Raw genomic sequence first — 20,092 nt, forward strand, 5'->3', positions numbered from 1 at the left:
TTCTTCAAGTCTTCTGGCTAAGGGGACAGTTGTCCATGGGAGCCAGTAGCCACACAGGTCAGATCTTCCTCCTATTGTTGATTTCCTTCCTTTTCCTGCTGTTTTGGGCAAGTGAAAAATCACAATTTTCCATGACAGTTGTACCATTTTGCCTTCTAACTAGCAAAATGTTGTGTTCCAATTTCCCCTTATCCTTTCCAATATTGGTTATTTTCAAAAGCCCTGGTTGTCTAATTGGGCCCACATTGGTCAACTAACCACAAGATGAGCAATTTGAATTCACCAGTTGCCCCCATGGAAGAAAAATGAGGCTTTCTGTACTTGTAAAAATGTACAGCCTTGGAAACGCTAGGGAGTTCAACGCTGCTTTATAAGTTGCCATGAGTTAGAATTTACTCAAGGCAGAGGGTAAGCCATCCTTGCAAAAATGAAATGACACCTCACGCTGTGGTTTAATTTCTAGCTCTGATGGCTAACGGCCCTGAGCAACTTTTCACACGGTGGATAGCTGTTGAGTCGGTTACGACTCATAGGGAACTGTGTACCACAGGATGAACCACCACCAGAATCCAGTGCCATCCTCAAAATGGTTGTTTTCTTTGGGCCTATTGTTGCAGTCACTATGTCAATCCATCTTGTCAAGGGTCTTCCTGTTTAATACGCTCAGTAGACGTTTGGAGGTCGTCTTTAGTGAAATTCCAATTCAAGGTCATTGTTTAGTTTATCACTGGTGATTGCCTTTTTGTTGCTAAAGTGTAAAAGTTTCACATATATATTAGATTTTTATTGGATATATGGTTTCTAAAAATAGTCTTGCAGTCATTAGCTTGTCTTTTTACTTTTTTGATAAAATCTTTGATAAACAAATTTTTCAAAAATGTTTAGAAGGTCTCATTTATTTATTTTATTTTTTGCTACAATGTTAATTCATCAAAGGAATTGTTTAACACTTTTAGAAATTTTTAATAAAATCCCCTACACACGGTGTGCATAAACACAATCACACATGAACACACAATCATAAACCATTTCAATAGTAAAGGGAAGGGTGGCTGCTTCATCTTTCTGAGCACAAGGCTTGCTCACCAACTTTGGCTTCAGCTGGTCTTCACTGTCACTGTGCCCCAAGCGACCATATCGGCCTTTACCCCATGTGTAGAGGTCCCCGGCTGTTGTCACGCATGCACTGTGGGCTCCGCCTGCAGCAATATCAACCACTTCAATTCCTCTCAGAGACTCAATCACACGAGGACGGTCACACGGACTGCAAAAAAGTCACCACATATCATTGAAACACAGCTATACTTAAAAATAATATTAAGCTGAATAAATATTAGGGTTCTGAGTTTCCTGTTCATTTATGCAATCAGACTTTTCAATATACTCACTTCCAGTAAGTCGAGCCTGACTCAATGCATCCCTGTATGGCAGAATAGAACTGTCCCTGTGAGTTTCTCAGGTTGTGAATCTTTACCATAGAAAGTCTCCTGCGCTTGCAGAATGGCTAGTATAGAAACTGCTGACCTGGAAGTTCACAGTACAACACATAGCCCGTAACCTGCTACACCTCCAAGGATCCTAAGCTTTCCAATATACATCCTGTAAATCTGCTAAGTTAAATCAGCAACAATTACAAAAACTCATTTGGGCCAGAACTCAAAATAAATGCTGTAGTTTCCTACTCATCTTAAAAGTAGCGATGCCATGGCTAGAGAATAGACTTTCACAGGTAGAAACCAGGGGGTGGAAATCTACAGCCTCTTGGGCAAAACCAACCCATGATGTTTTTGAAATGCCTGTGAGCTAAGGATAGTGTATAGATCTTTAAAGGGTTGAAGACACAACAAAGCAAAAAATATATCAATCAGGGATCAAATGTGGCCCACACAGGCTAAAATACTTGTAATTCGACCCTTTACAGAAAATGATAAATAATATTTAATATTACTTTTAATAATTAATATTCCTTTTAAGAAATGTAGTCAGTTAAATTTAACTAGCTTAATATAAGGGGCAACATTATTTTGACATCTCTGTAATAAATTGAATTAGAGGGAACTGAGTAATGTAAATTTAATGTAGTTTCTGTATAATAATGTTATACATGAAAGTTTTCCAAATTTACATGCTCATATATATTGAGGGCCATGTTCCTTAGTTAACATTTAAGTCACAACCATTAGATAAACAACAATTATTTAGAAAATACAAAAAAAAATTATAAAAGATAAACTGATAAATAGGGTTTATCCAATTAAAGCTGTTTGTCTCTAAATATGATTAAGTCTTATCTGGGGAAAATGCATGCAATACTGAAAAAAAAAAAAAAGCAAACCTCACTGCTACTGACGCCAACTCATAGCAACCCTACACGGCAGGGTAGAACTGTCTCTGTGGGTTTCTAGGGCTGCAACTCCTTAAGGGAGTAAAAAGCCCTATCTTTCTCTCAAGTAGTGGCTAGTGGTTTCGAATGGCTGACCTTGCTGTTAGGCCAAAACATGACCACTACATTTCCAGGGGTTGGTGAAAAAATTATAGATATATATAAATAAATAAAATTTCTAACCAAAACATATAAGAACTCATACAAATCATAAGTCAACCCAATTTTAAAAATGAAAAACCAGTCATAAGTTGTTTAGCAGATACTTCCAAAAGGGAAACACATACAGAAAATCAAGCAGCACATAAAATCTTATTACTCATCAGGAATATAGATTAACATGATTTTGAAGATATCACTACACTCCCCTGGAATGGCTAAAATGGGGAAAGAATGTCAAAAGAAAGCATAGTGAAGATGTAAGTATCTTTAATTCTCATACATTATTGATGAGAATGCAAAACATTTACTCTGGCAAAAAGTTTAGGAAAGTTAGGATAAGTCAAAAAGTACTGCTGCTCGGGTTCTAGTTCATACACATACAGATTTGCTCTAAATAAAACCTCTTTAAATAGGTCTTTGCGATTAGTGGAGGACTGGAGACAGGATGGTTGTGAAGGTTTCCCCCCATTATTAACAATGCACCTGCTCATTCTTCCAGGTAGCGAGGGTTGTCCTACTAAATAAAATAAAATGTATTATCGAAACACATGACAACATGAGATCAACATTGTTTGCAAAGTGAAGGAAGCCAGACTCAACAGAGAAAACGCACCTACCATTTTTAGTGACAGATAAAAGACCAGTGGCTGCCTATCGTCAAGAGTATATACAGGGAAATTGTCCCCAAAGAGCAACTTATTGGGGTGTAAAGAAAATGAAAATGTTCTGTGTTTTGAATGTGGTGGTGATTGCATGAGTATATACATGTGTCGAGACTGCATCTTTTTGTTTAAAAATTCATATCTATATATATTTATAATATAGATATAAATGTATATATAGATAGAACTTTGGGAGTATTTAAAGTCAGGCTGGCATGATTTTTCTTCTGTCTGTATCATGTCTTTTCTAGCAGCTGCTTTTAAAATCTCTTTCATCCTAGTTTTGAGTAATCTGATTATGATGTGCCTTGGTGTATTTTCACCATGTTTCTTACACTTCAAAGTTTAATACGCTTCTTGGATCTGGTTTTAGTTCTCAACAATTATGGACACATTTGGGCCTTTATTTCTTCAAATTCCCTTATCCTCCCCCTCTTTCAATGTCTCCCAGTTCACAGTCCTTCTGCCTGTTTTTACTTTTTTTGGTCTAAATTTGACGTATTGTCACAGAGCCCCATTAGGGAAGAACAAAACGCTCACAGGTGGCCCCGGCTGGACGCGGCAGCAGGTCAGCGCTCTTTCTTCTCACAGAGCTGCTGCTGGAGTCAAACCCGTGACTTTGATTAGCAGCCTGACACTTAACCATTGCTGTCCCATGGCACCTCTCATTGTGAATACTTTCTATAATTACGTCTTCAAGTTCACTAACTTATTTTCTAAGACCTAATCTATCATTAATTCCACTCAATTTATTTCTCATCTCAAATAATTTACTCTTTATTTTTACTATTCTGATTTCTCTCTTCAATCTTTCAGTCTCTCCTTAAGCAGGTTCAAGCTTACCACCAACTTTCTAAAGATATGGCACATAGTTTTAATAACTTTTATTATTCTTACCTAGTAATTCTTTTTAGTACATAGTTTGTGAATGACCTGTGTCATTTCTAAGTCAGTTTAATAATAGATTTGACGTTTTCCCAAAATTATTATATTTCCCAGGTCTGGTAAATTTTGATTTAATGTAGCTCACATTGCAAAGTGTTTGATACACAGTAAAACCTATGAAAGGTGAAACCTTCATAAGGCAGGAGCTTTTCAGAAAAGGAAAACGTAATAGTGAAAAAGAAAAAGTGATGATGCAAAAAAGTACAAAGGTAAATTTTCCTAAAAAATGACAGTGGTGATGATTACCCAACTCTTGAATATGACTGGACCAGTGAAAGGTATGCCGTGTGAATTATCGGTGAGGACCCTGTGAGACAAGAACTGTAAGAACCACCCTTGAGGGTTTCTGAGACTAACTCCTTTGGGAAGCAGAAAACCCGGCCTTTGTGGTTTTGAAGGGCACTGACCGAGCAGTTAGCGGCCTACAGCAAAGCCTCTGCACCACCAGGGCTCCTCATATGCGACAATAAAAGGGCTTGAAACAAACAGAAGTGAGACTGCACCCTGTCGAAGGTGGACCCAGAAAAGCAACACAATCCTGTTAAGGTACAGCTCTCACAATTATCATTGTATTATAGTCGTTAAGGGACTATTGAGCTATGATCTGAGACAAGGTGCTTCATTATTTTGCATATGAGTAAACTTTGTTGGTAAAATCAGAGCTATTCTTCAATAAAAGGCAAAATCACTCTAAGCAATGCTCTATGAGTCTTGAGGCTTTTTATTCTGCCTTTGGGAACATGCACTATATCCTCTGCCCTGTACTAGAAAGAATCCCTAATCCTTTTTGGAGGTTTGTTCTTTAGATTCATGCTCCTCAAACATAGGTGAAGTTCAGTATACAATTAAAAGGGACTCCCTCTTGGTCCAGCTTCCTCTTCACTGGTATGCTGCTCCGGATACTGAAGCTTCGTGGCATCCTTGGACTTCTAGTTCTGCCTCTGCTACAAAGAGAATCTAAACCGCTTATATTTCTTTTTCCTGTTTCAGAGTCTGGAAACTCTACACAGGAATTACATTGAGGTAATTTTTTAGACTTTTAAGTTTTCTATTACTCAGGGTTCACCGTCTTTTGTTGCCTGATGTCCAATGTCTTTAGGATCCTTGTTCCATACAGTGTATGTGCGTGTGTGTGCGTGTTATAAGTTATTTCAGATAGGAGGGTCTCTGTTACTCCAACATGGCAGACAACTGGTGTGAAATTTTAATATTAAAAAAACTAGTGGGTTGAGTTATTTTGTTTTTAAAAAACCTACTGTGTGACTACGTATCATTATTTCTGTTAATTTCCCCATAGGTTTAGTTTTAGTATTGCACAAAACGTCAAATGTGACCCACTATATGAATTTCGTTAAAAAAGAGGACTTAGGGAAGAAGATAATTTTACTGTATTTGGTAGCAGTAAATCAAATATGAATTAACTGAAATGTGAAGCAACTTCAGAGAGTCCATGGGAAAATGGAATTAAAATAGAATAGAATTTACCCACAAAGCCTTTGAAGCCTCTCTATTTCTTTCAATAGAGAGACTATGTAGATATGCTACATACTGAAATATGGACTTGTTTCTCTCTAATGAGGTATTAATATTAATACAATTAAGTGTCATAGATAAACAAACTCAAAGGGAAGGAACACTGAAATGACTGCTTTCGTATAATACCTTCTGTTGCCATGTCCCAACTTTCCGTCTTCTGCCTCGCCCCAAGAATAAACTTCTCCTTCTGAAGAGAGGGCCAGACAGTGTTTTCCTCCTGAATTTACAGCCACTTTCTTGATAAACACATGTTGAATGGATTCAAGCAATGTTGGGGTCGAAACAGACTCTGTCCCTCCAATTCCTAGCCGGCCTCCTGCACCATAACCGGTGGCATAGAGCTAAAATATGAAAAGGCAACATACACATCAGCTTTCCATTTAACGACACCTATTTTTGATATTAATAAACCTGATCAATGCGCAAGCATTTTTTTAATCGGAGGGAAATTAAAAATTTAGGTTAAAAACCACAGGACTAATTAAGACCTTAGACGCGCTGCATGAATGTTCTAAAAATGAAATAAAACTAAATGACTATCAGAAACCTCTGAGTCACAAAATGTACCCAGAGAATAAAGCCTTCACTCTGAAAAATTATTCATTTCTGTCGAGAATGCCACGTACAATTAATACCAAGTAAGTGTAAACTATCTATTATATGTAAATCCCTGTCACTTGAAAGTCATAGAACCATATCTATAGAAAAATTATGAATATACTTATGTATTTCAGTAAGGCAATATACAAACACACAGACTATATGGAATACATTAATCTCTTCATTCTATGTAGGTGGTTGCTTTATACCAGGAATCTTTATGATTGGTGCTTTAACAAGCAGCTTAGATGGCTATTTCCAAAACCACGGCAAATTATAAGCCCACTTCTAGTAATATGGTAAACATTCTTCCTAATAATAATATTTACGTGTTATTTTAAACACTTTAATACACACACACACACACACACACACATCTGCACTGAGACTAGTAAGAAATAAGAGCTAGAGCTGAAACTGAAACCACTCAGATAGATAAATGGGCCTGAAAGCCCAGTCTCTTCTTGGATGTTTGTAAGATGTCGAGCATCTATCTGTTGTGATGTTTGAGCAGAGTATGGAGGGAAAGGGAGATTGACTCTATATAACGATGAGGCTTTGAAGGCAGCATCTCAGTATATAGTGTTAATGAAAAATAGGAATATAGTAATACAGAAAGTTATCTTCTCAACGTTGCACTGCATGCATAGGGAGGATGGTCCTTTTAAAAAAGCCCCGCATTAAAAGTATAACATGTTGGTTTTCTATCTGATTTGCTACGTAGAGCCTAAAATCCTCAGATAGAGAATGTAACTTAAAATGTATGAGAATAGTAGCAGCGGGTACATAAATTCTCTTTGGATGAGTAATTTCCAACTTGACTTCAAGGAAGTCCTATAAATAATTATCCATTGCAGATGATCAGCTCATAATTTGTAAAACATCACACAAAGAAGGCATCGTAAGTGAAAGTCAGCAGGAAAAAGGCTCTCACTAAGTTCAAAGGAGAAAAAGCTCGAAAATATGCCCACGGAGTAGGATTTTTTAAATTTAAAAACCCAGATGTTTTAAAGTAGAACATTATACCACAGCTGGAAAGAAAATTAGTGACTGGAATACCAATTGAAGGACGTACCCAAAATACTACACAGAAAGAAAGAACTAACAGGAAGCATGCCAGAGGCCTTAAGAGATATAAACAATAGATCTTTTCACTCTAATATAATCAATCAGAATTCCAGGTAGAGAACATACAGAAAATAAGGGAGCAATATTTTGGGGGGGGAAATGATATTGAAGAATTTATCAGATATATTTAAATACCAATCATCATCACTGGCAAAAAAAAGAGTCCGGGGGGCAGAAAGGGGGTTGGGAGAACATCTAAATTATTATACTTAAACTATGAAACCCAAATACATACAAATTCTCAAACGTATTCACACTGAAAAGATTATTAACTTTAGACTTTATCAAAAGAGTAGCAAGAGAACCCACAGATTAGGAAAAAATATTTGTCAATGATATATCAGTTAAAGGGCTAATTTCAAAATTCCACAGAAAACTATACCTTACTAAGGAAAACATAAATAACCCAATTAAAAAACAGACACAAGGCACAATTTACTAAAGATGACATCCAGGTGGCCAAAAATCACATGAAGAAATGCTTGAGACCATTAGCTACAAAACAAATGCAAATTAAAACAAAAACAAGATACCGCACCTCACACCAACACTCTTAGCAAAATTAAAAAAACAAAACAAAAAACAAAGTAATAAATGTGGAGCACTCATACACTGCATATGGGATTGCATAATTGTGCAGCCACTATTATAAACAGTATGGTACTTCCTTGAATAAATACAAATAAAAATACAATAAGATCCTGCAATCTCTCCACTCAGTATATACCTTCAAAAAATAAGGACAAAACATGGACATATATATACACGCCCATATTTATCGCTGAAATTTCTCTAATGCTAACAGCCCACACCCCATCTATGGAGGAATAGATAAAGGACTTTGGTACATGCACACAATGGAATGTCACACATACTGAAAAACAATGACAAGGCGGTCAAACACTTCAGGATATTGTCAAAATTAAAAGACATTATGCTCAGCAGTTAGTCAATCTTACAAAGACAAATATTTCATGACATCATTACTATAAGGAAGAAAAACATGGCTTCCCACCGCAGGGAAAGACTTTGAGGGCTATGATAAGGGCAGGGTGGTGGGAAGGGAGAAGGGAGGGGCAGGAAAGGAAGGAGGTTGGGCTGAAAACAGTAAGAACCACAAATAAGCGGTGGTTTTACCATAATAGTGTTGCTCTTCTATGTGATGGGCTGTGTGACTCTGTATACGTTTTCCTTTACGCTAATTGATTCCACAACTAAAAGGGAAACATTCTAAACACACTTAAAATAAAATACAAATAGAGATATCCTTTTATCCTTGAGTTTCCTCGCCTGTCAGACATAACACTGGTCTGAGTGGTTATACATAGAGGAAAAGCAGAACTGAAATGGATTTCAATTCTTTTATCACATATGAGCTAGTCTCAAACACATAAACAAGAGATTGATTAACTTCATTTGGGTAAAAATTAGTTGGACAAATGACATCCTAGTACTAACAATGAGAGCTCCCCACTGAAAGAAACACTTTTAACACGCAGACTGAAAAGAGGTACATTGAAAACTGTACACACTACAACAGGGGTGGCAAATTACAGTTTACATGTGAAATGTGGCCCACCTCCCAAAGAAGTCTCTTCCTGAGATGGAATGACACAGTGGCTGTAACAATGAGCTAAAATATAACAATTCTAAGGATAGTGCAGGACCAAGTGATATTTCATTTTGTTGTGCATCGAGTTGCTATGAGTCTTGATCAATTCAAAGTCATCTAGCATCATCAACAACGATAACCTTTTAAGACTCAAGGCACCCACGAGCAATTAGGAGGTAGAGCAGAAGCACGAAATATGTCATTAGGCCAATTAATGGGATGTCCTGAAACCATGGCCCCAAACCTCCAAACCCAGGAATCAAGTTCCCTGAGGTATTTGGTTGTACATAAACAGCTCCAGTAGTTACTCTTTATGTATGTGATGTTGCTGTTATAAATATAGCATGCCTTTTGCCAACTGAACTTTTTAAAGGTGTACAACTTACTGAAAAGAAGTACATTCATCAGTTGTGTACCCTACTCTCAATGACTTCTACATAACCGGGCACCCAAACTGACAGCTCTGTAAGCAATATTCTCCAGACTCTGCCTCTCTCCCACTCCTGGTTACCATTAGTAAATTTTGGGCTCAATATATTTGCCAATACTTGTCTCTTTACATAAATAAGATCCTGGATTATTTAACTTTCCACTTTGCCCTGAGACCAGAAGAACTGGAGGGTGCCTGGATATCATCCGAGCATTTTGATGAAAGATTCTAAATAGAATTCTGATCAAAAGAGGGGAAATGCAGACAAGTTTCAATTTCCCATAAAATCCAGATTTCCAGGATCCATAAAAGAGAAATGAAACTTGAAACTATTGCTAAAGTCGCATTTAAAATTAAATCAAACATAACCCCTAGCCCTGATGTCTAAAATCCAAACAGCGGTTTAGCTAACTAGTAAAGAATGTCTGCCTTGAAGATTCTATATTTGTAAGTAATACCCATATGGGATCAAACTCACAACAGCAACTCAAACACTCGGACAGTCATCTTGAGGGGCAGTTAACTTACTGTAATGGGGGAAGAACAATTTGGAAGAGAAGGGAAATACGGTTGTAAAACTTGAAGAATGTAATCAATGTCAGGATGGTGCAGTGAAATACTTTACTAGGTCTAATTTACAAAGTTTCTGGAACTCCCATCAAATGACGGGGAGGGATGACGCAAAGGAAGTGCTTTGGGCCCACTCCTAAGAGTGTAAATAAATACTACATGGCGCTCAGGTTGGGGTCAGACTATGAAAATGAAGTGTGGAAAACTAATGTGGGAACTGGTCAGTTTTGCAACCTTGCAAGGCTCAAAATGAACCATTGTTTAGGCAGAAAGGGGGAATCACATGATCTCCCTGAAGCGCATCCTTTAGGACCAGCGCCCCTGCACTAGGAACCTGTGAGACTCAGAATACAGAAAGCTCCAACACCAGAGCGAGTTGCTTGATGCTCAACTAGTGGGGAAATGTGTACTATGAAAGCTCTGCCAGCATAATTCTGGGTTTCGGGAGGTACCCCCTCATACTTCAATTTCAATTGAAGCGTGACAAACGTAAAAATCTATTCTTGAAAAGCAATAAAAAGGAACTTCCTTATTTTAACAAAGTGCATGTACTAAAATCCCAGGACAAATCTGTTGAAATATTCCAAATGTTTCCTTCACGGGCCCAGGGCAAAGAGCATGCCCACTCCCAGCCCCTCTACTCAAGCCGATGCTTCATGCGTGACTCAGCACCAGAGATGTTAAAGGGACAGGAGCATTGTAAAGAGAAACAAAATTCATTTACCAATGACCATCTAAAAACTCTTTCAATACCTTAGAAAAAGTCAGAATTCTGCACACAAAATCTTTAAAAAGATAAAATTGACAATCGCCAACAAAAAGGAATACATGTAAGATTATATGCAAATAAAATTTGTATATAGTGCTGTACTTAAAAAAAAAAGTTGTAAAACACATCTAAAAATCACATCGAAATATTTTATAAATCAAGCAGGCTGTAATTCTATACATTTTTTTCTAAGACAGAATTTTTCATACTTTATCAACTGAGGGAATGTGCTCGAATCACAATAGCCCCTCAACTTTAATGACACTAGAATATGAAAAATATACCATCACCTTTCCATCAGCCGTCACAGCAAAAAGAGTCTGCTCCCCTCCGATTAGCTGCACTGGTCGGAGGGTTGCAAGGGCCTCACATGGCGTGGGGACTTTCACTTTGGCACCTTCAATGCCGCCAAGCTGCCCCCTATGGTTATGGCCCCATCCATAAATGGTGCCACTGCCACCAGCAGAGAGAGTCCAGTCATCTGGCCGCCTACAACAAACATTGGGAGAACATTTGACATGCACAATAACTGCAAGTGAAATACCAGTGTCTTGTATACACCGCAAGGTTTGTTTCTAATTAACAACCTGTTCATCCACTGTACAAGCTGTTCATCCTGCTCTCTTTTAAAAACATCATGGCTCTCATGGAGAACATCCAGGTTTTCAATGTCTGCCATTAACTCATGAATTTTCTTAGCCACCTAGACAACAAAATTATGAGATTATAAATCACTCATCATACAAGAATAAAACAAATAATACGAAGACAAAGAAAAACTCTGCCTAAAATGAGGGAATGGCAACTTCAATATCATGATTTTATGGTAGGCAAAACCAATGATTAATTTTAAATCTAAGATAGTATAGGCATTTTTTAAATGTACTCAGTGTCAGTTTACCCATTTTTAGTCATATAGTTTAGTTCATAGAAAAATATCTGCTTCATAACACTGGCATTTTGGGGTAGCTAAAGAAACTATTATATTCCAAAACAGTGAAAAATTACAAAGTAATGTGTACTACCTCCTCCAGAAAGAGGCGGGGCAATGGTGTTCTTTTTTCCAGGGCCACGGCAACTCTAGAGGCCACACAGTACCTTCTGAACCAAGCCCATTTGTGCGTCTCAGCACAGCAGGGGAGAGTGTCCAGCTCCACGTCGCAAGCAAGAGCAACAAGGACCTACAGCCGACAATTAAAAACACTTAATGCCACTTCATCCAACTCACGTGTAAACCAAGGTAATCATTACTAGAGCTATCAAAGGGGGGAGTCCTTATTCTACACAGTCAGGTGCTATCATCAGTGACGGGATTACCCTACACGATGCGGGATCCAACACATAGGGCTTCAGATCTGACCCTGCATTTGTTCTCTATCAACTAACAAGAACTGTGCCTCACAAAGGATACGAACCTTTCGTTAAAGCATAGGGCTTAGAGTTCACAATACAATATCTTGAAACTTTTCTATTCAACTGCAGCAGGGCCTACAGGTGCCATCCAGGCAGTCTGAAGTCTAATGCCCAGCTTTTGTGGAGCTCCCTGTCAGTGGCTCAAGCACTACTTCAAACACAATTCAAGCAGTACCTTAAAGAACGGGCTGTGCAGCAGCTGTTTTCCACCTCTCACAATGGGATCTTCATATTCAAACTGCCTCTGCAAAGCTTCTGGAAGGCCTTTCACCAAAGCAGCTAGAGCACTCCCTGTGAAACTCTAACAAAAAAACCAGAAGATTCTGTTCCAGGAATTCAAATGCAATGCATGGCAGGTGAGATTTTGTGACAGCATACACGTGCTCTTCTGTTTGTATCTCTCTGAATCCAATTCTCATTGCCCTGGAGTCAACCCTGAATCACAGACAAAGTGGAACTGCCCCTTTGAGTTTCTGAGGCTGTAAATCTTTATGGAAGCAGAAAGCCTCTTCCTTCTACCATGGAATGGCTAAGGAGTTTGAATTGTTTTGCATGTATGTAACCATTCTCCTATGAAATGACTGTCAAATAGCAAAAGCTAAGAAGATACAATGAGCAGTAAAGTAAAAAGAGTCTGAAACTAATTTCAGAATGCTTGGTTTTGACTTCAGTACAGCTATTCTGGGTAACTAGTAAAAGTTCCTTTCTGACTTATATCACCTGGTCTCCTACTTGGGTTAGGCTCCAGTATTCTCTTAATAGCAACTACCTTATCATGCAAAATTAAGATGACAAGGGAGATCAGACATATTGGAAAAGACTAATAAAGGCAGTCCTATACTCACAGTCACCTACATTAATTTTTTTTTAATCTAGCATAAAAATCGTTTCCTGGGCAAGGGGGAGGAGGGGGGAAAAGTACTGGTGTTAAAAAACCCAAGGACAAGGGAACAACAAGTGATCAAAATCGGTGGTGAGAAGGGTGTGGGAGGCCAGGTGGGGCGTGATCAAAGGTAATGTAACCAAGAGGAATTACTGAAACCCAAATGAAGACTGAGCATGATAGTGGGACAGAAGGAAAGTAAAAGGAAATAGAGGAAAGAGCTAGGAGGCAAAGGCATTTATAGAGGTCTAAATAAAGGCATGTACACATGTGAAAATATTTATATGTTCATATATTCATCCTCATATATTTACATGAGGATGGAGAAATAAATCTATGTGTATATATTTATAGGTTTAGTATTAAGGTAGAAGGACATTGGGCTTCCACTCAAGTACTCCCTCAATTTAAGAATACTTTCTTCTATTAAATTGGCATTCTATGATGCTCACCTTCCCGATACAATCGCTGAAGCCAAAGCGAGTGAATAAGCAAATGTGGTGAAGAAAGCTGATGATGCCCGGCTATCAAAAGAGATAGTGTCTGGGGACTTAAAGGCTTGAAGGTTAACAAGCAGCCACCTAGCTCAGAAGCCTGTACAATCATGAGGTGTAAAAGGGATCAGGAGTCATCAGGACAAAAAAAAATCCTATCATTGTGAATGAGGGGGAGCTGGGGAGTGAGGGGAGACCCAAAGCCCATATGTAGGTCACTGGACATCCCCTAACAGAAGGGTCTCAGGGAGGAGACAAGGTGTGAAGTAGCAACGATGAAACATACTACTTTCCTTTAGTTCCTAATTGCTTCCTCCCCCCACACTATCATGATCCCAATTCTACCTTACAAATATGACTAGACCAGAGGATGTACACTGGTGCAGATAGGAACTGGAAACACAGGGAATCCAGGGCAGATTATCCCTTCAGGACCAGTGGTGTGAGTGGCGATACTGGGAGGGTAGGGGGGAGGGTGGGTTGGAATGGGGGAACCGATTACAAGGATGTACATGTGACCTCGTCCCTGGGGGACAGACAACAGAAAAGTGGTGGGTGAAGGGAAACGTTGGAACGTTGGACAGGGCAAGATATGACAAAATAATAATTTATAAATTATCAAGGGTTCATGAGGGAGGGGGAAACGGGGAGGAAGGGGAAAAAAATGAGGAGCTGATGCCAGGGGCTTAGGTAGAGAGCAAATGTTTTGAGATTGATGAGGGCAATGAATATACAAATGTGCCTTACACAATTGATATATGTAAGGATTGTGATAAGAGCTGTATGAGCCCCTAATAAAATGATTAAAAAACAATAGTTTCTAATACAAAACTGTTTCCAATAGAAAAGTACAAAATTAATGTCTTCATAAAGCCTGAACTCAATATAGGGCATATTGAGACAAAGAAAATCTGAAGAAATCTGAAAAATTCATACACTTTTATGAAATTTCCCGGTTTTCCTCAGGGATTTAGAGATGTAAGTTATTAAAGCAACATTTTATTCCCAGGGTCAAGCCTAGAAAGTTAAATATACAGCTCCATACCAAAGTTCTTACTTCTCCATCGTTATCACCAAGTAGCCTGTTTATGTTAATGGACTGTCCAAATTCTGTGGTAAGCAGCTTCCTCAATCTTTGAAGAGCCCACATCCGATGACTGGCAGCTGAGATGAGCAGACAAAAGAATCAGAAGCTTGAACGTTTTTCTAACAAGTAAGACAGGTGTAACGATAAGGTGTCATTTACCTAAGGCACTCAACTGTGCACAGGCTGCAAGGGAGGCTGCCAGGCGAGGGACAATACTCCTATGAGAGGCAAGGTTGAGCCGAAAGTCAAGCAAACATGTCACCAGGTCCATGGAGGGACAGGAGAGGATGCAGCGGTCAGAAAGAAGGTCTTTTGGGCCTGTGGATAAATCCATATTAGTTTCTTCATGATAGATACAATGAGGACTACAACTTTAATGCAAACTAAAAATTCCACTAATATATTAGTGGCTCCTTCATCCCATATGGAATGTGGTCAATCAAAGTGTGCCTCACAGGATTGTCATTTCTAATTCACATTAACGACACACTTTAAATTAATTTAAATTTTAAATCAAATGGCTAGAGTTGTGGTCTGGAATAATCACCCCTTTCCACATTGGTGAAGACAGAAATGCTATCATAACAACTAGACAATTCAGACACCTCTGTAATTTTGACCCTCATTTTGCCTCAGCAGGCCCTTTGGCAGGATGCCCAATAAAACGAGAACATGGACAAGAAAGTACTAAATGTAAAATTCTATGTGTGTCTCTGTTGCTATGCTAATGGCTCTCTACCCATTTTACCTGCAGCAGGCATGATGGGGTAGACAGTGAAGCGCCAGCCCCATCCATTCACAGACCCATCACTGATGAACTTCCATTTCAACTCATCTCCTGGGATACGCAGCTCACTGGACCAGTCAGACCACTCACGGCCTGGTGTAGAAAAATGTGTCTTGTGTTAGAGCCCTCTGATCTCGAGATAGCCCAACTCCTCTGTCTGAGTTCACCATGACAGCCCTCTCGTGATGTGAATCACACCCTAACACTTGCACCCCTTCCACAAGCAGTCCATTCTTCAGCCTTGGAGCAAGCACTGGGGACGGAAAAAGTGGTCACCAACCTGACAGCAGTCCCCATCCACCAGACCCACCACCAGTGAGAACTGTGTTACCTGAGTGCCCACAGCAGCAGAGCTGTTAATCCCCAGGCTAAGAGCTACAAGAATAGTCTTCTGAAGAAATTCTGAAAGGGTAGGAGTCGCTGTCTCCCAACATGGAGTGCCCAAGGATATGGGTCATTCAGCATAGCCAGAAAGAGGCCATCCCGAGGGAAGAGGAGAGCAGAGAACCCAGGGCTACCATGCTACGGCAGAGAGTGGGCTACATGACAGCTTCTTTGAGGAATACAGGGGCTTCAAAAAGGGTGTGGAAAAATCCCATTATCTTTTAAGTCCATTTTTCCCATGGACTTTTTGAAGTTCCTGCAAAGACCCATCTGGCTGAGGATCTGGAAATGGACTGGAAGAATTTCCTGCTGGAAGTAGAGAAACTTTTATCTAACATTTACTGAAAAGTATATCAACAGACATTTTGTGGCTTGCCATTAAAAAACTCTGTTCATATGTGACCATAGGTACTTTACCCAGAGCTTTAAAACAGGGGTTTAGAAAACTTGGAATAAATGTTTTATTGGCATACAGCCATGCCAGTTCATTTACACAAGGTCTAGGTAAGTAGTTGGCACAGAGACCATAAGGAACAGAGCCTAGAATATTTATTATCTGGCCATTTTCAAAATGAATTTGACAACCACTACTTAAGTGGTGGAAATGATCTCTCCAAATTATTGTAAAGCTTTCTTTACCACACAGACTAAGAGCTTTGTGTGGAACTCAATCCTCATTGGAACCGCTTTAACACTGCGCAAGTGCTTGTGTAGCCACAAAGCCTGGCTGCACCTCCACGGCTTTCTGACGGAGGCTGGTCTTCCCAAGCTAGCTATGCTCCCAATTTGACCCTGTCCCCACGCTAGTCACTTTGGACACTCATCTAACCCTTCCTTCCTGTGATACTGACACCACTCAGAGAATTCTCTTATGGAATGTATTGGAAAGTGGCAAATACAACATAAGGTGCTTGAAAGCTAAGCAACTGATCTATCCTCCTTTAAGCTGATTAAGAATGAGCTGTTATACTGAAACTCAGGAGTGCTCATGGCCTAATTTCTGATGGCCAGCAGACTATGCTTGTCTGTTTCCCATCACCTGATCGCACTGAGACAATCCTGTTGACACCATCCATAACAGTGAGAGGGTCGTGGCGCCGTTCTGTGGAACACTGTCGATCAAATTCCACTCTGAGTCCTTCTGCACCTGCAGTACAAATGAGCACACAACACCGTGACTGCATCTACCAAACCACTACTTAACAACGTAAAAATCATCTCCCATCAAGGGGGAGACATGGCCCTCAAACTATGTTGACAACTAATGAAAAGCAGACAGGTAGAATTGAACTAAAGAACAATAACCTAAGACTCTAAGTGACCCTCCGCCATCACAAACACAGACTTATTCCTACGAAGGGTAGGGACAGTTCGCTTTGTGCTTTCCTCTGTGGGCAACTGTCCTTGCTGCCGCGCCAATGATCTGCTAATACACGGGCAAGAACAGTGCGCGGATCTAGAGATGCAGTGCCACCAAACTATACATGTCGAAAAGTTCATCGGTGTATGTCTTGCTGCATGTATGCTCAAAAACAAAATAAAGTTAAAACAAACCCAACAAAGACATTTGAAGTATTTGAGTAAAGAAGTAACCAACAAAGAAAATAAAAGATAGACAAGACAAGGAAAATTAGGGCCAAGTGCTGCTAAAGAAGAAAACTGGAATAAAGGGATGAAACAAATTCTATAAGCGCTAAGAAAATGTTTATGAAAGAAAAGAAAAAACTGGGAATCACATAATAAAAATGCACACACACTCATGTTTGAGACTATCACTAGAATGATAAATATGAAAACAAAGAAATAAGCATTAAAAATAGTTAATTGTAAAAAAGTCTAAACAAAGATTAAAAAGAATTAAGTAGAATATATAATAGTATGCTCTAGTAAACAGCAGTTATTTGGAAGAATGAAACAGCACATGTAAAAAATGAACTGTCCAGCAACTATATTGGTAATGATGGCAGTCTGTTATGTATATGAGCTGTCTTATAAATTCCTGCCTTTGAAATAGGAATTTTGGTGTGGAAGAGATAAAAGTGATAAAAGAGTTCAGGTAGAAATTCTCTAGTTCTGAATATAAATAGAAAGTATCAGTATGAGCCCAAGGGGGGGGAAAAATCAGTCTATCTGCCACTGTATCTATCAATCAGCCTATTTGTCTGTCCATCTATCCATTCATCTACTGATCCTATCTTTCTATGTAAAAGTAACCCAGCAGGAATGAATTGCCAACCATCCAGCTTGTGTTCTTAAAATGCATTCCAATTACAAAAATCGAGGCATATTCCAAAAACAGACCCACATCCCAAAGAAACTGTCCGCTACCCAAGAAGATTCTGACTCATAGTAACCCTACAGGGCATATTAGAACTGTCCTAGGGTTTCTGAGGCTGTAAATCTTCACCAGAGCATCATTCTTCTCCCTCAGAGAGGCTGCTGGGTTTGAACTGCTGACCTTGCCATTAGCATACCAACTTGTAATCTACCACACTACCAGGGTTCCGAGGATTAGAATAGTCGAATGTACCATAAGCCTCAAGCATTACGTCCTATTAGATTGCAAAGCAGTTAATCAAGAAGCCATTAGTAACTGTAGGAGCCAGACTGAAGAGCTTCCATAGCAGAAATGGCATAACTTGAATTTTAATAAGGATAAAGATCATAATGAATTTAAACCCATTACATATGTTCAAATCCATATAGATGGGTAATAAAAAGTAAAAACAAATAACTAGTCACTTTTAGAGCGTATTAGGGAATGGATTCATTCTCTCGAACACTAGCAAACACAAAGGAAGAATCGAGCTTTTAATCTGCTATTCTTATGAAAAACAGTACCTCTGAGTAATTCAAGAATGGCAATGTTTCTTTACAAGCATTCTATCGAATAAATAAGAAAGATTGCATTTTGCAATACCAATAGATTGATGGTTCTAGGCACCAAGTACAACAGTAGTTAACTACCAGCAAGAGGAATATAACCTATTTAATTATTATTCAAATTTATGCACAAACCACAAAAATTTAATAATGAATAAATTAAAGAATCAAACAAGTACTTCAGTAGGAGATTGATCAAAGATGCAATCAAGATGCAGTGACAGTTATTGGCTATTGAAAGGCAAGAGTTGGGAAAAAAGAAGAAGGAACAGTTGTTGGAAAATATAGATTTGGTGATAGAAATGAAGTTAGAGATCTCATGATAGAATTTTGCAAAATCAACAACTTTTGATTGTACACATGAACTTCTCCAGATAACATACACGAAAATACAGTTGACTATATCTGTGGTAAGAGACAATGAAGAAGCTCAATATCAGGAACTAGAACCAGGCCAGGAGCTAATGTGAAACAGGCCAACAGTTGCTCATACGTGAGTTCAGGATAGAACTGAAGAAAATGAAACCGCACCAACGAGAGCCAAACTATGATTCTGAGTCTATCCCAGCTGAACTTGGAGAATGTGTTAACAACAGGGCGATACTTACATAATTTCGTGCCAACTGAAGACATTAAAGAGTAGGGAGTCTAGCCTGTCATTAATCAGGTCAGACCCTGATGGTATCTCCTTATGGGCGTGGCCTTTTCATAAAGAAGGTCCTAGGAACCTCCTCTTCTCTCTCTGCCTTCATATTGCTTTTGAGGCGCCACACTGAGATCTGTACAAGCCCTGGGGCTGCGTCCACTGCCATTGAATCCACAAGACTTTGCACCCACCAGCCCGCGGTGATGTTCCTGCATCATTGTATGTGGCTTCGCAAGTCTGAAGAAAGACTATGGACTAGTTTTGAACTGATGGGCTTGAGTTGGACTGCGCCGGGATGTTTTACAGATGCGAGATTACTTCTTATAAAGCTCTCTCTTACACGAGTGCCATTGGATTTGTTTCTCTAGTAACTCCGTTCTAACACAAACAGATTCGATGCACGAACCCTAAAGACTGAAGACGTGATGAGCTGTGGGAGAACATCACGAACATTATTCGTGAAGAAAGTACAAGATCATTAAAAAGGAAAAAAGAAAAGTTCAAAGTGGATGTCAGAAGAAAATCTGAGCGTTGTTCTTAATTGCAGAGTAACTAAAGCAAATCGAAGACATGATGAAGTCAAAGAGCAGAGTAAAACATTTAAATGGGGAGCTTGAGAAGAAAAAGTCAAATATTATAATGAAATGTGCTAAGACTTAGGAATTAGAAAACCAAGATAGTAGAACACCTGCTGAACATTTCAGCATATCGGAAACTG

At 39.0% G+C, this 20,092-nt stretch overlaps 1 protein-coding gene across 4 annotated transcripts in view; it reads right to left on the minus strand.

Annotated features, from left to right (window-relative positions):
* HERC2 (HECT and RLD domain containing E3 ubiquitin protein ligase 2) overlaps positions 1 to 20,092 on the minus strand; it is a 244,592-nt gene that overhangs the window by 22,552 nt on the left and 201,948 nt on the right. For 3 of the 4 annotated variants that reach the window (XM_075535640.1, XM_075535637.1, XM_075535638.1), the window contains exons 72-81: positions 16,885 to 16,992; positions 15,423 to 15,554; positions 14,834 to 14,992; positions 14,633 to 14,751; positions 12,386 to 12,511; positions 11,823 to 11,978; positions 11,385 to 11,500; positions 11,088 to 11,286; positions 5,815 to 6,029; positions 1,087 to 1,264 (exon numbers count right to left, since the gene is read on the minus strand). In XM_075535640.1, coding sequence (XP_075391755.1) covers positions 1,087 to 1,264; positions 5,815 to 6,029; positions 11,088 to 11,286; positions 11,385 to 11,500; positions 11,823 to 11,978; positions 12,386 to 12,511; positions 14,633 to 14,751; positions 14,834 to 14,992; positions 15,423 to 15,554; positions 16,885 to 16,992 — 1,508 coding nt within the window. The remainder of the gene's footprint in view (positions 1 to 1,086; positions 1,265 to 5,814; positions 6,030 to 11,087; positions 11,287 to 11,384; positions 11,501 to 11,822; positions 11,979 to 12,385; positions 12,512 to 14,632; positions 14,752 to 14,833; positions 14,993 to 15,422; positions 15,555 to 16,884; positions 16,993 to 20,092) is intronic. The other variant, XM_075535641.1, reaches the window with a different exon arrangement.

The sequence above is a fragment of the Tenrec ecaudatus genome, chromosome 17, assembly GCF_050624435.1.
Source record: "Tenrec ecaudatus isolate mTenEca1 chromosome 17, mTenEca1.hap1, whole genome shotgun sequence".
NCBI classification, from domain to species: domain Eukaryota; kingdom Metazoa; phylum Chordata; class Mammalia; order Afrosoricida; family Tenrecidae; genus Tenrec; species Tenrec ecaudatus.